Here is a 14,754-nt window from a genome sequence, read left to right on the forward strand (position 1 = left end):
CCACCCTCTATCGATGGGTCCTCAGCCTAAATTGAGTCATCACTACCACAGGAGGACTTGAATTGGCCTCCCAGGGGCCAGGGGCTGGGACAGGGACCACCACCCACTTCACCACTTACCTGTCGGTCAGGAACTCTGCAAAAGATCCTACGTTTCCGATGCCGTTTGGCAAGTCAGTCCTGGACATTCTACCCTTCTCCTCTCCCAATCGGCAGGAAAGACTGTCACAGAAGCCGTGACCATCAAGGAAAGCAGCCGATCTCCCTCTAGCTGGGAAAGAATTGTGGGGCGAGGAGGGTAATGCTTGGTCTCTGCTGGGGAGAGGCAGGACCACTCCTGTGCCTTTTACCCCTGTCAACATCCACCACCCATAAAGCCTTCTTCCCTCCCCTCCCCCTGCACACCTGGAACCTTGTGTCCCCTGCTCCCTGGCAGGTCCCACCCCATCCCACCCACCCCACCCCCAGTCAGCTGCTAGCTACTCACAAACCACTCCAACCAACCCACTCCTAGGGAGAGTACAGGGGATTCAAATAGCAGCTTCTGGCTCTAACTGGAATATCCCATACCAGCCTTGAAGAATCAGCGGCTTCCTGCAGAGAGAGGGTTGCAAAGCCACCCTGTGACGGTCGGGAATGACCTGTCACAGCACAGAGAAGGCTCCTGCTGGCACTCAGCCAGATAAGTGTCCCCCTACAGGGCCTAGGCTACTGCTTTCCCACAGTCCGGTTGCTTTATCCGTGAGGAGGCTGCTGTTTTGAGGGTATCGCTGAGGGGGGGCACTTAGAACACGGCACACCTTTTCCACTCAAGTTCTCCAAAGTGCAGCACACTGAGTGGAAGGCTTCAAGATCCTTACTATTGGGAACTGTGGGGGTGGGCTGAGGGAATGTTCTCCTGTCAGGCTCGCCACCTTCCATTATATTTACACTAGCCGGGCACTAGCACCCAGGAGATGACACACAGACACAGAGAGGGTAGGCTATTCACAAGGTCACACAGCACGGCAGTACCTCAAGAAGCTCCAAGGACAGAGCCTACTACCCACAGTCCTGTGCTGGCACCACACCAGGCAACAGTGGCATCTTGAGAGTCCGTCTCCAGAGTCCTGTTCATATCTGTGCCTGCTTCCTCAAACCATTCATAACTGTGTTACCATTGGTAACCGTGTGAGCCAGTGATTCTACTAGATATACACAGACGATGCTGACAGGGGTAGGAAGAGGCTCAGTGGGTAGAACATTGGCTTCACGAGCATGAGGGCCCGAGTTCAAGTCCTCAGCACCCACATAAAAAGCATGGTGGTCTTAGAATACCCAAGATACAATTTGCAAAACACATGAAACTCAAGAAGAACAAAGACCAAAGTGTGGACACTGTGCCCCTTCTTAGAATTGGGAACAAAACACCCATGGAAGGAGTTACAGAGACAAAGTTTGGAGCTGAGACGAAAGGATGGACCATCCAGAGACTGCCAACCCGGGGATCCATCCCATAATCAGCCACCAAAGGCAGACACCATTATGCCAGCAAGATTTTGCTGAAAGGACCCTGATATAGCTGTCTCTTGTGAGTCTATGCCAGTGCCTGGCAAACACAGAAGTGGATGCTCACAGTCAGCTATTGGATGGAACACAGGGTCCCCAATGGAGGAGCTAGAGAAAGTACCCAAGGAGCTAAAGAGGTCTTTAACCCCATAGGTAGAACAATAATATGAACTAACCAGTACCCCCAGAGCTCATGTCTCTAGCTGCATATGTAGCAGAAGATGGCCATCATTGGGAAAAGAGGCCCTTAGTATTGCAAACTTTATATGCCCCAGTACAGGGGAACACCAGGGCCAAGAAGTGGGAGTGGGTGGGTAGGGGAGTGGGGGGGGGGTGTGGGTGACTTTTGGGATAGCATTTGAAATGTAAATGAAAATACCTAATAAAAACTTGGGGGGAAAAAAGCATGGCGGTGAAACCATATAACCCCAGCATTGTGGAGGGAAGGCAGGTGGGAAAGAGGCTGGCAGAGGCTAAGAACTCACTGGCCTGCCAAGCCGGCCTAGCTAGGACAGCAAGCTTCTGGTTCAGTGAGAGAGCCTGTCTCAGGCAGTAAGGAGAAGAGAGAAAGAGGAAGACATTGGAAGCTCTGACCTCCATGTGCATACTTTACCACACACACACACACACACACACACACACACACACACACACACACACACAGAGAGAGAGATGGGTATTGAGACAAGTCCCTGACACAGCATTCATGGAGACTGCTAATTCAGTCCATGACCCTCAAGCAATCCTACAGCAAACTAGTGCAGCAGCCCAGGACCCCTGTATCTGTGGTGTTTTAATTCTCTTTTCCATTGCTGTGGAGATAAAACACTTTAACCAAAAGCAAGTTGAAAAGGAAAGGTTGTTTTTGTTGTTTGTGTGTGTGTGTGTGTTTTGTTTCTTGGGTTTTTTTTTTTTTTGGTTTTGTTTTGTTTTGTTGGCTTACATTCCAGGGTCACAGTCCATCATGGAGAGAAATCAAGGTAGGAACTTGAGGCAGAAAACACAGAGGAAGGCTGCTTACTGGCTTGTTCATCTGGCTTTCTGATAAAGACAGACTGCCTAGGGAATGGCACCGCCCACAGTCAGCAGGGTCCACCTACATCCATTAGCAATCAAGATTACTTACGGACCAGTCTTATCTACTCATGCCTCCACTGAAGGTCCCTTTTCCCAATGACTCTAGCTTATATCAAGCTGCCAAAACCAACCAGCACACACTGCCCCCATTGGAGCCATCCCTGGTCTCCTGTAGCTGTAGTTTCACATCCAGGATTCAGCTAACTGTGGGCCAAGCAGAAACTCCTAGCTGTTGCTGACATGCTCTATGTATGCAGGCTGCAGTGTTCGCCAGGTGTTCCCAGGACACACGTCCTAAACCGGGTGACCATTCAGGTGGCTCCCTGTGGGCCATAATCTAAAGAGATAATAAGTAACTGGAGGGGTAGATGACCACATTGTGAACCCAGAGATTGTGAACTGGAAAAACCTGTTTCTTGTTGCGGTGTGGCTCAGAAAGCGCACACCTCTAACCCAAGAGCTTTCTGAAAACAAGAGCTAAATAAAGTACAACCATAGGTCGAGAGGCAGAGCAAGCAACCAGGTGACAGGGGGTGAAGATAGGAAAAGCCAGGAGAGAGAAAGGAGGGTCTTGTGAGTTGAAGGGTGTTTAAGACAGTGTGGAGAAAATGAAGATGAAGAAGGAAAGAGAGGAGAAGGAAGGAAAGGAGGAGGAGGAGGAGGGAGAAGAGGAGGAGGAGGGAGGGGAGGAGGGAGGGGAGGACGGAGAGGAGGAGGAGCAGCTTTTTCTTTATGGAACATCAGTGGAGTAGGAAGGTCAGCTGGGTACTTTCTCTGCCTCTCTGGGCTAGCAGGCTTTTGCCCCACCATCTGGCTATTGAGTCTTCATTTGTAAAATCAAATGTTTAGGATTTTGTTTTAAAACAACAGTGCACAGGCCATATTCTACACAGTGCACTGTTTTGTGTGAGAGACTCCCCGTCCACAGAGAGATCCGTGGACTCTAGAACCGGGTCCCATGGATGCAGAGGGATGGCTACATTCAGTCACAAGTAAAGGGTGCTAACACCTGCCCCAACACAGATGAACCTGGTAAACACTGCACTAGTGACAGACACCAGACACATGTGGCCACAGATTGTACAACCCACAGGCAGGGTGACAGGCTGTGGCTCGGCTGGTGAAGAGAACAGCTCCAGGGTAGAGGGAGCCCCAGGAGGTGATGATGCTTCAGAGAGGAGGGAGACCTCGGAGTGACAGCTATGTAACAAGTGGTTCCTCAGAAGCCTTCAGCCCTGGAGTCTCCTGTCAGACTCACTGGCCAGCTGCCTCCCTGCTAGGCTGACACACACCACGGCCTTCTGCAGGAGATGCTCAAGGCAATCCTGTTGGGATCCCGTGAGCCTTGGCTACTCCTGAGGTTGCAGACAGCAGCCAAGGCTGCCCTGGCCTACAAAGAGGTTCCCCTGGTACACAGCACCCTTATAGCTTGTGATTCTCAGGCAGGAACATCCCATCCTCTGCACAGTGGTGACATGGGAAGAGGGGTGCTACACACACACACACACAGAGAGTGTAAAGCACAGTCGTCACCTTTGACGGGGACCTAGTGACTTCTGCTCTGTGCTGAAGACACAGAGTATGTCCGGGGGGGGGGGGGGCGGCGGGGGACTTTAGCTGCCTTTATTTACCTTGAGTGCCAGGAAACTCAGTGTCTCTTCCCATCTCTCATTCTCAGCTGGGGCCTCAGCATGACATTGCTCCAGCTGATTGGAATAACGTTTATACCTTTATGATTCACACAGAACACCTGACAGACAGACAGACAGACAGGACACACACACAGAGTTCCATCGTTCACCTTCCCAATGGCAGAGCCTCCCAGCGTCCTTCACTCAGGCACTTACTACCCCTGATCTGTCACTACCTAGTAATGACAAATGGTCTCTCTGGGGCTCAAGCCCCCTTGACCAGGGCTGCAAACCTTCTCAATGATAACAGGCAGTCTGGCCACTACCTGCCTCGAAGAGCTAATAAGTTCTCAGACTCTCTGCAGGGCTCCTTCTGGAAACCAACCCTTCTAGGATGGCCCTGAGGCTCTGGATAAGGGTCCAGCAGGTCACACAGGGCTAGCCAGAAGATAAAGGCGGACAGGAGGCCCACCCCTCTGGCCACTCCACAGTGCAGGATAGCAGAGTCGAGGAGGAAAGAGAATTCAAGCCCAAAGCAGTCTGCTCTCATAAAGGACCTTGCGGGGTGGGTGACTTTGACTTCCCTTGCTCCAGTGTTAAACTTACGGGTGGGGATTTGTGACCTGACACCAGGGCAGCCACCTACAGCCATCTCCTGCAGCGTCTGCCCATGGGACAGCTAAGCCAGCGAGACACAGGGCAAGAGCGGTTCTTGGGAGCCTGGGGCCCCAGCACAGCCCAAGACGGAGTGAGCACTAAAGGACTCGGGAGTCTTTTGGAGGCGAGCGAACACGCTCACTGGAATTGGGCTATGGCTGTGGCTAAATTCTGAGGACACTGAACTATGCCTCCAGCATGGCTTCAATGTGTTAGCATAAACTGACTCTCAACATTAAAACTCCACGCCTGTGAACAGGTGGGGGAAATATCAAACCACAGACCAGCGTGGTGGCGCACGCCTTTAATCCCAGCACTCGGGAGGCAGAGGCAGGTGGATTTCTGAGTTCGAGGCCAGCCTGGTCTACAAAGTGAGTTCCAGGACAGCCAGGGCTATACAGAGAAACCCTGTCCTGAAAAAACAAAAAAACAAAAAAAAACAACAACAACAACAACAAAAAACAAAACAAAACAAAACAAAAAAACCACCGACTGGTCACACCCAGTTCATGAGGTCCCAGACACAGTATGTGGCACAGACAGGAAGAGGCTGGCACAGAGATTCCACCAAACTAGAGAAGAGGATCCTGCTCCAGTTATACCAGGAAGCACTTGGGCCCAAGGAGCATGCATGGCTCCCTCCAAAACCAAGGTAAGAATATACTGGAGGTGAAATTGAAGTTCTGGATAAAGATTTCAAGACAGTCCCAGTACTGAGCCTGTCCCATGGTTGTTAGTGATCATTCGTAGGCAGGCCTGCAAGGAAAAAGAACAAACTGGACAAAAAAGACAAAGTCTGTGGAGAAAAAGAACACCAGGAAATCCCACGTCAGAGCTGTGATTTGTGCTGAAAAAGAAGAGATGGTGTATACCCTTAGGGTGGAGTGGGGCCCCACCCACATAGCCCTGCAGTTCAGGAAAGGAAAAGGCCCAAGGGGTCTTCTGTTTCTCAGAGCAACAACAAATCAAAGCTTATGCAAATTTGATTCACAGAGGGAGGCCAGGTTCCACCAGCCCAAGCCGGCAGGGCAGCAGAACTTGGCAGCAGCATCTCTGTGGTTCTGGCTTTAGAAGCACCATGAAGGATACAGGAGCAGATAAATGGGTTGTGGGAAAGGATGCCGAGACCAGGGGTGTGGCCGAGACCAGGGGTGTGGCCGAGACCAGGGGTGTGGCAGCACCGGGGATTCTGCATGGAAGCCCCGAGAGGCTGTTGCATGAAGCTGTGAAGATGAAGACCCCACGATGCTGGTGGTTCCAGGGGCATGGGTGTCTATCAGAGAGAGCTTGTATTGGAGACCCTACGATGCTGGTGGAGTTATGGGATTTGAAGCTTGCCCTGATGGGTTTCGGTCTTGCTTTAGTCCAGTGTTTTCCTTTGTTCCCTTTCCCTCCCTTTTGGAGCATGTAGCCGGGCAGTGTCGGCGCACGCTTTTAATCCCAGCACTCAGGAGGCAGAGGCAGGTGGATCTCTGAGTTCCAGGCCAGCCTGGTCTACAGAGTGAGTTCCAGGACAGCTAGGGCTACACAGAGAAACCCTGTCTCATGAAAAAAAAAATTTTTTTTTGTCTTGAGCCTCCGAAGAAACTTTGAATTTTAAACTGTTGAGCCTCTGAAAGAATATGGGTGGGAGACATTGTCTGGACAGATAGACAGACGCAAGGAAACCAGGGGGACTCAAGGCAGCCCAGTGCGATTTGCACAACGAGGCTCATTTTATTATTGTAGCTCCTTCGATAGCAGAGTTAGGAGTTGGCAGTTGCAGAGATGCCCACCTCACAGCCTGGCACGTTCAGGTTTATATGAAGCATGACAATATTATTTGTCTTCAGAAAAAAAAATGGCTGAGGTATGAGAATGCTGTTGACTGTTTTCTAGAAACCGAGGAAGGTCACAAGGGTTCCTGTGTCCCTCCCACACTTGTGGGCATTCCAAATTTACTTCCTGAGAAACAGCAACGTTAGCTGCTCTGACACTTAGCTCTCGAATGCATTTTATCCTCACGTAACCTTAAGTCAGACCCCAACAATGGAGACTTTTGAAGCTGGACTGAATGCAGTTTGCACTTTGCACTCCATGGGAGCCAGGGAGTGGAATCCGGTGGTTTGAATGAAAATGGCTCCCACAGGTTCACATGTATGAATGGTTGGTCTCAACTGTTTGGGAAGGATTAGGAGGTGTGGTCTTGTTGAAGGAGGCTTGTCACTGGGAGTGGGTCCACATCGTTCCCAGTGTGTGCTCTCTGCCTTGTGCTCGCCCATGAGAATGTAATGGCTCAGCTACTGCTGCAGCATCATGCCTGCCTGCCTGCCTGCCACCATGCTCCCTGCCATGATGCTCATGAACGCTAACCTCCCAAGGAACTCCTCTGAGTTCCTTGATCATGTGTCTCTTCACAGCAACAGAACAGTAACTAAGTCACATGTCTTTACACATAGCGGGTGCAGACAAGTGCTCACTAACTTGAGATGGGCATTCCGCTTGGAAAAGGACACACAGGATAGGTGTCCACCCTGTGACTACAGTGATACATCTACAAGCCAGGGACACTAAGGAATTCCTGCAACCACCAGAGTGGACAGTGGGAAGAACGTTCCAGAACCTTCTGAAGCACCATGACCCACCACTCGCTAGCCCACACTCCAGCTTTCGGTAGCATGGGCTTCTACTGTCCCGAGTCACCACGTGGCAGGAACTTGTCACAGCCGTCCTTCCTCACCGGGGTCCCGTGAGCCATAGGAGAAGCAGTGCTCAATAGACAGGGCAGCACCTTTGTGACAGCAAGAACCTTATAGGGGTCTTCAGGCCAGATGCAGGAGTGATTGTGTCAGCCCAGAGGCCTCTCAGAGCAGCTCCACCATGGCCACCGCTGTGCTCTGCCCAAAGATGAAAGTGCCCACCAGCACAGAGAGGATGCCCCAGGCCTCCAGGCAGCACCTACAAAGCAACACACCTGGGTTGTGTGTCTGGCAGTATCCACTGCTAGGTAGTGCTAGCAGGCCAGGCTTGTCACTGAGAGAGAATTCCCTGTGCTGGGGAGAGCTTTATGTCAACTTGATACGAGCTAAAATCATCTGAGAGGAGGCCACCTCAATTTTCTCAGTTGAGAAAATGCCTCCATAAGATCAGGCTGCAGGCAAACATGTTGGACATTTTCTTAATTGCTAGTTGATGGGAGAGGTTCTGGTCTGGTCCACTTTGGGTGGTTCCATCCCTAGGCTGGTGACCCTGGGTTCTATAAGAAAGCAGGCTGAGCAAGCCAGTAAGCAGCGCCCCTCCATGGCCTCTGCATCAGCTCCTGCCTTATCTGAGGTCCTGTCCTGACTTGTTTCAAGGATGGGATGGAAGTTTCACTTTTCTCTCCATATTACTTTTGGTCACGATTCATCATGGTGACATAACTGTCACTCTGAGCAGGACATCCCCTTTCTCTTTTGTCAGAGGGACAGCAGGAGGAATAACGTCCCTTCCTGCAATGCCTCAGCCTTCCTGGATACTTTATAAGAGAAAAGAAATGGGGCCGGGGAGGAACAACTAAAGCCCTCTTCCCTACAGCATGTCCTGGAACAGCCCATAAGTGAGGGAGATGCCCCAAACCCTGAGCCACACACAATCAGGAGAGCAGTCAGCTAGGGTATAGGCCCAGAGACATCTGGGGCAAACTAGACCGACAGTCACTTAGAAAAAGAACCTCAACTGAGAAAATGTCTCCCTAAGATCCATAAGGCTGGGCTGGAGCAATGGTTCAGCGGTTAAGAACACTGACTGCTCTTCCGAAGGTCCCGAGTTCAAATCCCAGCAACCACATGTGCACTCATATGCATAAAATAAATAAATAAATAAATATTTTCAGAAAAAGATCCATAAGGCTGGAGGCAAGCCTGTAGGACATTTTCTTAATTGGTGATCAATGGACCAGCAAGTGGCAGGGCCTCCAGAGACATCACTGTAGCATTAACTGGGGCCAGGAGGAACTGTCACCAGAGATGTACATCTCTGACTGAACGGCTTTAGCACCCTCAGAAGCCCACAGGACACAAAGCCACTTGCCCACAGGCGGGAGGGAGGGCAGAGGGCAGTTTCAGAACACCATCTTGAAAGTCCAGGAATGATCTGTGGTGAACTTGGGGCATGACAAGACTCCATAGTCTGCTCCAGGAGCAGCTAGTAGGGACAAGTTGTTAGCGTAGAGAGGTACAGAGCAAGTCCTGTCAGGACAAGAAGGGTCTGATCCATACCCGGTCCCCTGGAAAAACAGATTTTGGGCTCACCTGGGCTAAAGAACGGGGTGTGAGCACAGGCCCGGAACAGGTACTCACATCCATGACTATGCAAGCCAGGGGCATCTGAAATGGGCTGAGTGGTACCGCACATTGCATGCTTATATAGGACCAGGGCCTTATCCAGCAGGGTCTTAGGGTCTACAGGCATGATCAAGTGCACGATGCGGGGGCCTGGGTTCATGGACAAGTGTCTTCCTAAGGGGTTGAGTAGGAAGGGTTTGAGGGGCCACAACACAGCCCTGCCATTGGCTGATCTCAGGCCCGCCTGCAGAGCCCCCAGGATACATTTGTACTACTAAATGCCCCCAGGCACAGTGGTGAAGGCTGGCTGCAGATCTGTGCTGTTCTCACGCAGGCCACACTCACCCACTACAGTTCCCCAAGCTCCCAGCCCCTCCATACACATGAGGTGCCACCCTCATCTTGTGGGCACACTCACTTGACTCTTGGTCCCATGGGTTCCGTGTCCACAGCACAGATGAGACACAAACCTGCAAAGGAGGCACGAGATCACCATGGCTCTCCCTTACCGAGCTGGGGGTGCAGAGAGCGGCCAGTACCCCACAGTCCTCAGGTCCCCAATGGAAGACTAGTACATTTGGAAAGATGGTATGGCCCCGTGGTTAGGGAGCCAGCTTGGAGCTAGTAAGGGCAGTGAGGGGCTCCAGCTAAACACCCCTGAAATGACTTGACTGAACAGCATCGCCCCTCAGGCCCCTGCCTTCCAGGGGCAGGAACTTGGTTGGTACCCAGGCCTGGGATGCATCTGTGGAGCTGTAGCCCTGGTTCCTCTTTCCTTTCTTTCAGGTAGGGTCTTGCTACATAGTCCAGACTAGCCTGGGATTCTCCATCCCCATCTCAGCCTATCTGCTGGGATGACAGGCAAGGGCTGCCATTGCTCACTTCCTCTCCTCCCCCTCTCCTCTTCCACTTCTTCCTCTTCTTCTTCCTCCTCCCCCCAACCCTCCTCCTTTGTTTTTAATGTTTAGAGAGATATGTTTTTAGTATGTTTAGTATGATATGTTTAGTATGTTTTAAGTATGTTTAGAGAGATGTTTAGTATGTTTTTAGTATGTTTAGTATGGTTTTAGTATGTTTAAAGAGATGTTTAGTATGTTTAGGGAGATAGCTCAGCGGGTAACTCATTTGCCATGCAGGCATGAGGACTGTAGCTCAACTCCCTAGAATTCAAACTCTGTCGCTAAGGTGGCCTGCCTGCAAGCCAGGCACACAGCTGGCACTGCGGGCTAGGGCTAGCGGGAAGAACTGAAATGACAAGCTTCAAGTTCAGCAAGTGTGTAGGGTAGAAAGCAATTAATGAAGACAGCCGATGTCAATCTGGGGCCTCTGCCCGCATGCACACACACACACACACACACACACACACACACACACACACACACACGTGCATTCACGCATACATTATGTGCAAAAGAGGTGGGGGCAGGAGTGTGGCAAAGTCAGATTGATGGCAGTCTAGTCTCCAGGATGAGTTCCATGCCAATGAGAGACCCAGTCTGGGTGCCTGAGGTACAATACCTCAGATTGTCTGCTGCCTCCAGCCCTTCCCACACGCACACACATATACATACATGCATACATGCATACATGAATGCATACACATATACACACATGCACAAATACATATACATGCATATATACACATATACATATATACATAAACACATACACAATCACACATATACATACACACATACATACACACATACATATACATATATATACACACATATACACATACATACATCATACACACATACATATATACATATGCATACACACATCCACACATCCACATATATACATACACACTTAAATATGCATACGTATAACACATACACACATACAAAATCACACACACGTATACACATACATACATAACATATGCATACATACATGCAAGCACATGTACACACATACACACATGGACATACACACATATATACATATAAACACATACACAGTTACACATACATACATGCACACACACACACAGAGTAGAGTATATCTGGGACTGTGCATTAGCCATAGAGTGCTGGCCTAGTATGCACGCAGTCCTGGGCCCCACCTCCAGCACTGCATTAGTTCTGTTCAGTGTCAAAGCCTGCCGGTTCTGCCTGCCCTACAGAGCTGCTCTCACACTGACCCCCTCCCCCGCCCCCAGGCAGTTCATGTGGGTACAGGCAAGAGCTGGAGCTTTGAAAGGCTCCCTTGGGACCTGAGCCAGAATCAAAAGAGGTAGTAGCCTCAGACCAGGGAGTTGAAAGAGGCAGGCACCATGAAACCATCAAACTGTACCCCAAACCAGGGTGAACAGTGACAGTCTCCCACCTGGCGTCCACTTGCAGACAGAAGAGTCACACCCCGTGGTGTTATTACTGTCCCAGAGACAACCTGGGTTGGATATCTGACCATGATCCCCCAAGTTCAATATCTGCCCAGTCCAGATCTTCCCATAGCAGAATGGCATCATCTACACATGGAAGTCCTACTATGTGCTGCGCACCTACTGTGTGCCTGGGGCCGTATTACATGCTGAAGCCTGAAAGCTGCTCTGAAGCACTTCTCAGGCTTATCCCTGCTGGGTTTCCCATCTGGAAGCACACGGGCCATACCCTCTGGAACTTAGCACTTCGGCTCACGGGCACTGGGAAGGCTTTCTCAGAAAGCCTCACTGCAGATCACGCTACCTCATATGAAGGCTGAGACTCCAGGGACTCTCTCCTGGAATGTCCTTTTGTATGGTGGGCCTTATGAGTTTCACACAGACAGTATTTAAAAATGACCAAAACCAACCCTACAGTGGGAGGCGTCGGCTACGGACCAGGTAGCCTGTCCACTCTGCCATAGGCTGGGTGTGCCCCGGTGCCTGGGCCTCTCTGTCTTCCCATTTGTGGGATGGGATGGTACAGCACACCCATCTACTGCTGTGGATCGACTTAGCCGGGAAAGGCCTGGCCCATACTTGGCTCAGTAACCCAGGCCCTCATCCCACAAGGGTCCCACCTCCAGATCCTGAAGAGCAGTGGTCCTCAACCTTCCTGATGCTGAGACCCTTTAAGCCACTTCCTCATGTTGTGGCAACACTCCCCCAACTGTAAGATTATTTTTTTACTACCTTACAATTGTAATCTTTCTGTCATGAATCATAATGTTAATATTTTTGGTTGCCAAACAGATCGAGACCCACTGCTGCAGCCCAAGGCCTTGTGCTGCAGGCCAGAGGCAGCCTCCACTCACCTGGGAAGATGAAGATGAAGAAGGAACTGACACCACCAATGATGCTAATGATCTCGCTGAGGTCCGGCAGGAACAGAGCCATGGTGAGCGTCACCACCACCCACAGGAAGGTCAGAGGCAGCCGAACCCAAGGCCCTGAGGGGTCAGCCAGCACTGGAGGCCCCCGTGTGGCCCAGTAGCTCTTTTTCCAAAAGTCCTGCATCACAGACCTGTAGATACAAGGATACCAGTGCTCAGCCAGCGCCTATGGCTGCTGATCTCTTGCCTTCCATGAGCACTGCACACCACAGGGTTTGTGCTATACCCAGCTATGTAGTCCCCAGGGTCTGTAGATGAGGGTAGAGAAGCCAAGGTTCCTGGTCCAGTTCTGATGCTTACTCGCTGGGCAACATCTAAGCCTGCTGTGCCTGTGTCCTTTGCTCTGTCCATTGAAGGTGATCCAGCCCCACGGTGCACACCTCACCCCCCCCCCACACACACACACAGAACACAACCTATAGTGCACCTGGCTGGACAGACAGACTCACCTCCCCAGGAATAGCACAATGGGGTAGACAGTCACAATGGAGACCGCAAAGAGAACGCGTGCTACGATGATGGCTGTGTCATTGCCTGGGTAGGACATTAAGATATCAGCAGAAACTTCAGGCCCGAAGGTCAGGAAGCCATAAACCCCTGCGGGAAAGACAGGGCAGGCATCTGCAGTGAGAAGTTTCTCTCTCTCTCTCTCTCTCTCTCTCTCTCTCTCTCTCTCTCTTTCCTTTGGTATCGTTGGAAGGTTCTGGAAGGGTTCCTTATTCTGCATCCTAAATACTCCTACAGACTAGTTGGCTGCTGATGGCTGGGCCAGGGCTAAGACGAGGATCACTGATAGACGCACCCAGAGCCCTGGGAAATAGAGTGTGGTCCCCGCCTCCAGGCAATACCAATAGACAAAGCAGCTGGCAGCACGTTCACCTTCCAGTCGGGAAAACTAAAGCCTAGGCTACTCCTGATTCTCCACAGGCACACAGCTGGCAGGAGCAGAGGGCTAGCTCCTTCCCACAGCACCACAGTACTACGTGTCACCCAGGTCCTTTGCCCTGTCCTGGGACGTTACCTCTGGCCTAAGCATGTAGGTGTCTCTTGGGGGCCTACCTAGGAAATCCTGTGATCCTACCAACTCTGACACTAGGGACATCTGAAGGAGATAATGCAGCCACAGCCTTCAGAGCCTGGGGTGGCAGATGACAGATCCCCTTGCTGGCTGGGGAAGAGGTCCCTGTCATGTCACTCAGGTGACGGTAGGAGTCTAAGACTGCATAGCTGCTTCATGCAGCCCAGAGCCTTCCAAGTCAGAGGCCTCCATAGATGAAAGCAGGGGAGGTCATCAGACACTAAGAGTCAGCCGTACTGAGACCCGAATCTGAATTTGCACACGCTGTTGACCTTGGGCCTCTCGTGGTCCCTCTCTGTGCCACGCTTTTACCACCTCCGAGGACCTCCGCCGACTCCACGAAGTTTGTGAGCACTCAGAGTCCGTGCATCTGTGCAAACCACTTCCCAAATACAACCACACCTCAGAACAGGAGGGGAGGTGCCCCGAGTGAGAACAGGGGCTTAAGGACACTCAGCATGTCTCGGGTCTCAGCTCTGCATATCTAACTGTGGAGACCTCGGAAAAGCCATGGAGGCTCCCTGGTCCTCAGTTTCCCCATCTGTAACCTTTTCCTACAGGAGACCAAGGACTATATGAGCAAAGCTGTTGACAGCCCAAAGCATTGTGCCCGGCCAGGATGGGCTCTCTAAGCCCTTTGCCCCATTTATTTCCATGGCCACTCCCTCCCCTCCGGGGCACCGCCCACCCCAGGCCCTACCTGTCAGCGTGTAGACAAGGCAGCAGGCCAGCAAGGACAGCACAGAAACCAGGGTCCAGTGGGAGAGGCTCTGGTTCCACATGCTGCAGTAGATGGAGACGGCGGCCTCATGACACTGGAAGACAGAGCCTACAGCTCAGACTCTCCAGGGATGACCAGGGAGGTGCTACACCCCAAGTCAGGAAGTGCCTGAGTGCCCACAAACAGCATAGGCAAATGTCAGGACACTCAACAAGTGGAGTTAGACAGCTCTCAAAAGGACGACCTTGATTCCACCCCCCACCCCCCGCACCCCATTTCAGCACAGAATTTCACAAAACAACACAAGGCTGAAGGAAAGATGTCAAGCAAGGGAGATGTTCACATCACAAGACAAATATCGACACCAGGGTTGGGGGTGGGGGGTCCTAGCATCAGTGGCGTTATTGGCTTGGAGAGGGCT

General features: G+C 51.4%; 1 protein-coding gene across 2 annotated transcripts in view; it reads right to left on the bottom strand.

Annotated features, from left to right (window-relative positions):
- Nucleotides 1–6,580: 6,580 nt before the first annotated feature.
- Slc38a8 (solute carrier family 38, member 8) overlaps nucleotides 6,581–14,754 on the bottom strand; it is a 22,125-nt gene continuing 13,951 nt past the window's right edge. Inside the window, exons 6-10 of one of the 2 annotated variants that reach the window (XM_011248368.2) lie at nucleotides 14,313–14,427; nucleotides 12,984–13,131; nucleotides 12,457–12,665; nucleotides 9,635–9,686; nucleotides 6,581–7,849 (exon numbers count right to left, since the gene is read on the bottom strand). In XM_011248368.2, coding sequence (XP_011246670.1) covers nucleotides 7,756–7,849; nucleotides 9,635–9,686; nucleotides 12,457–12,665; nucleotides 12,984–13,131; nucleotides 14,313–14,427 — 618 coding nt within the window. In that variant the 3' untranslated portion in view covers nucleotides 6,581–7,755. The remainder of the gene's footprint in view (nucleotides 7,850–9,634; nucleotides 9,687–12,456; nucleotides 12,666–12,983; nucleotides 13,132–14,312; nucleotides 14,428–14,754) is intronic. The other variant, NM_001009950.1, reaches the window with a different exon arrangement.

This window comes from Mus musculus, chromosome 8 (genome assembly GCF_000001635.26).
Source record: "Mus musculus strain C57BL/6J chromosome 8, GRCm38.p6 C57BL/6J".
Lineage (NCBI taxonomy): Eukaryota > Metazoa > Chordata > Mammalia > Rodentia > Muridae > Mus > Mus musculus.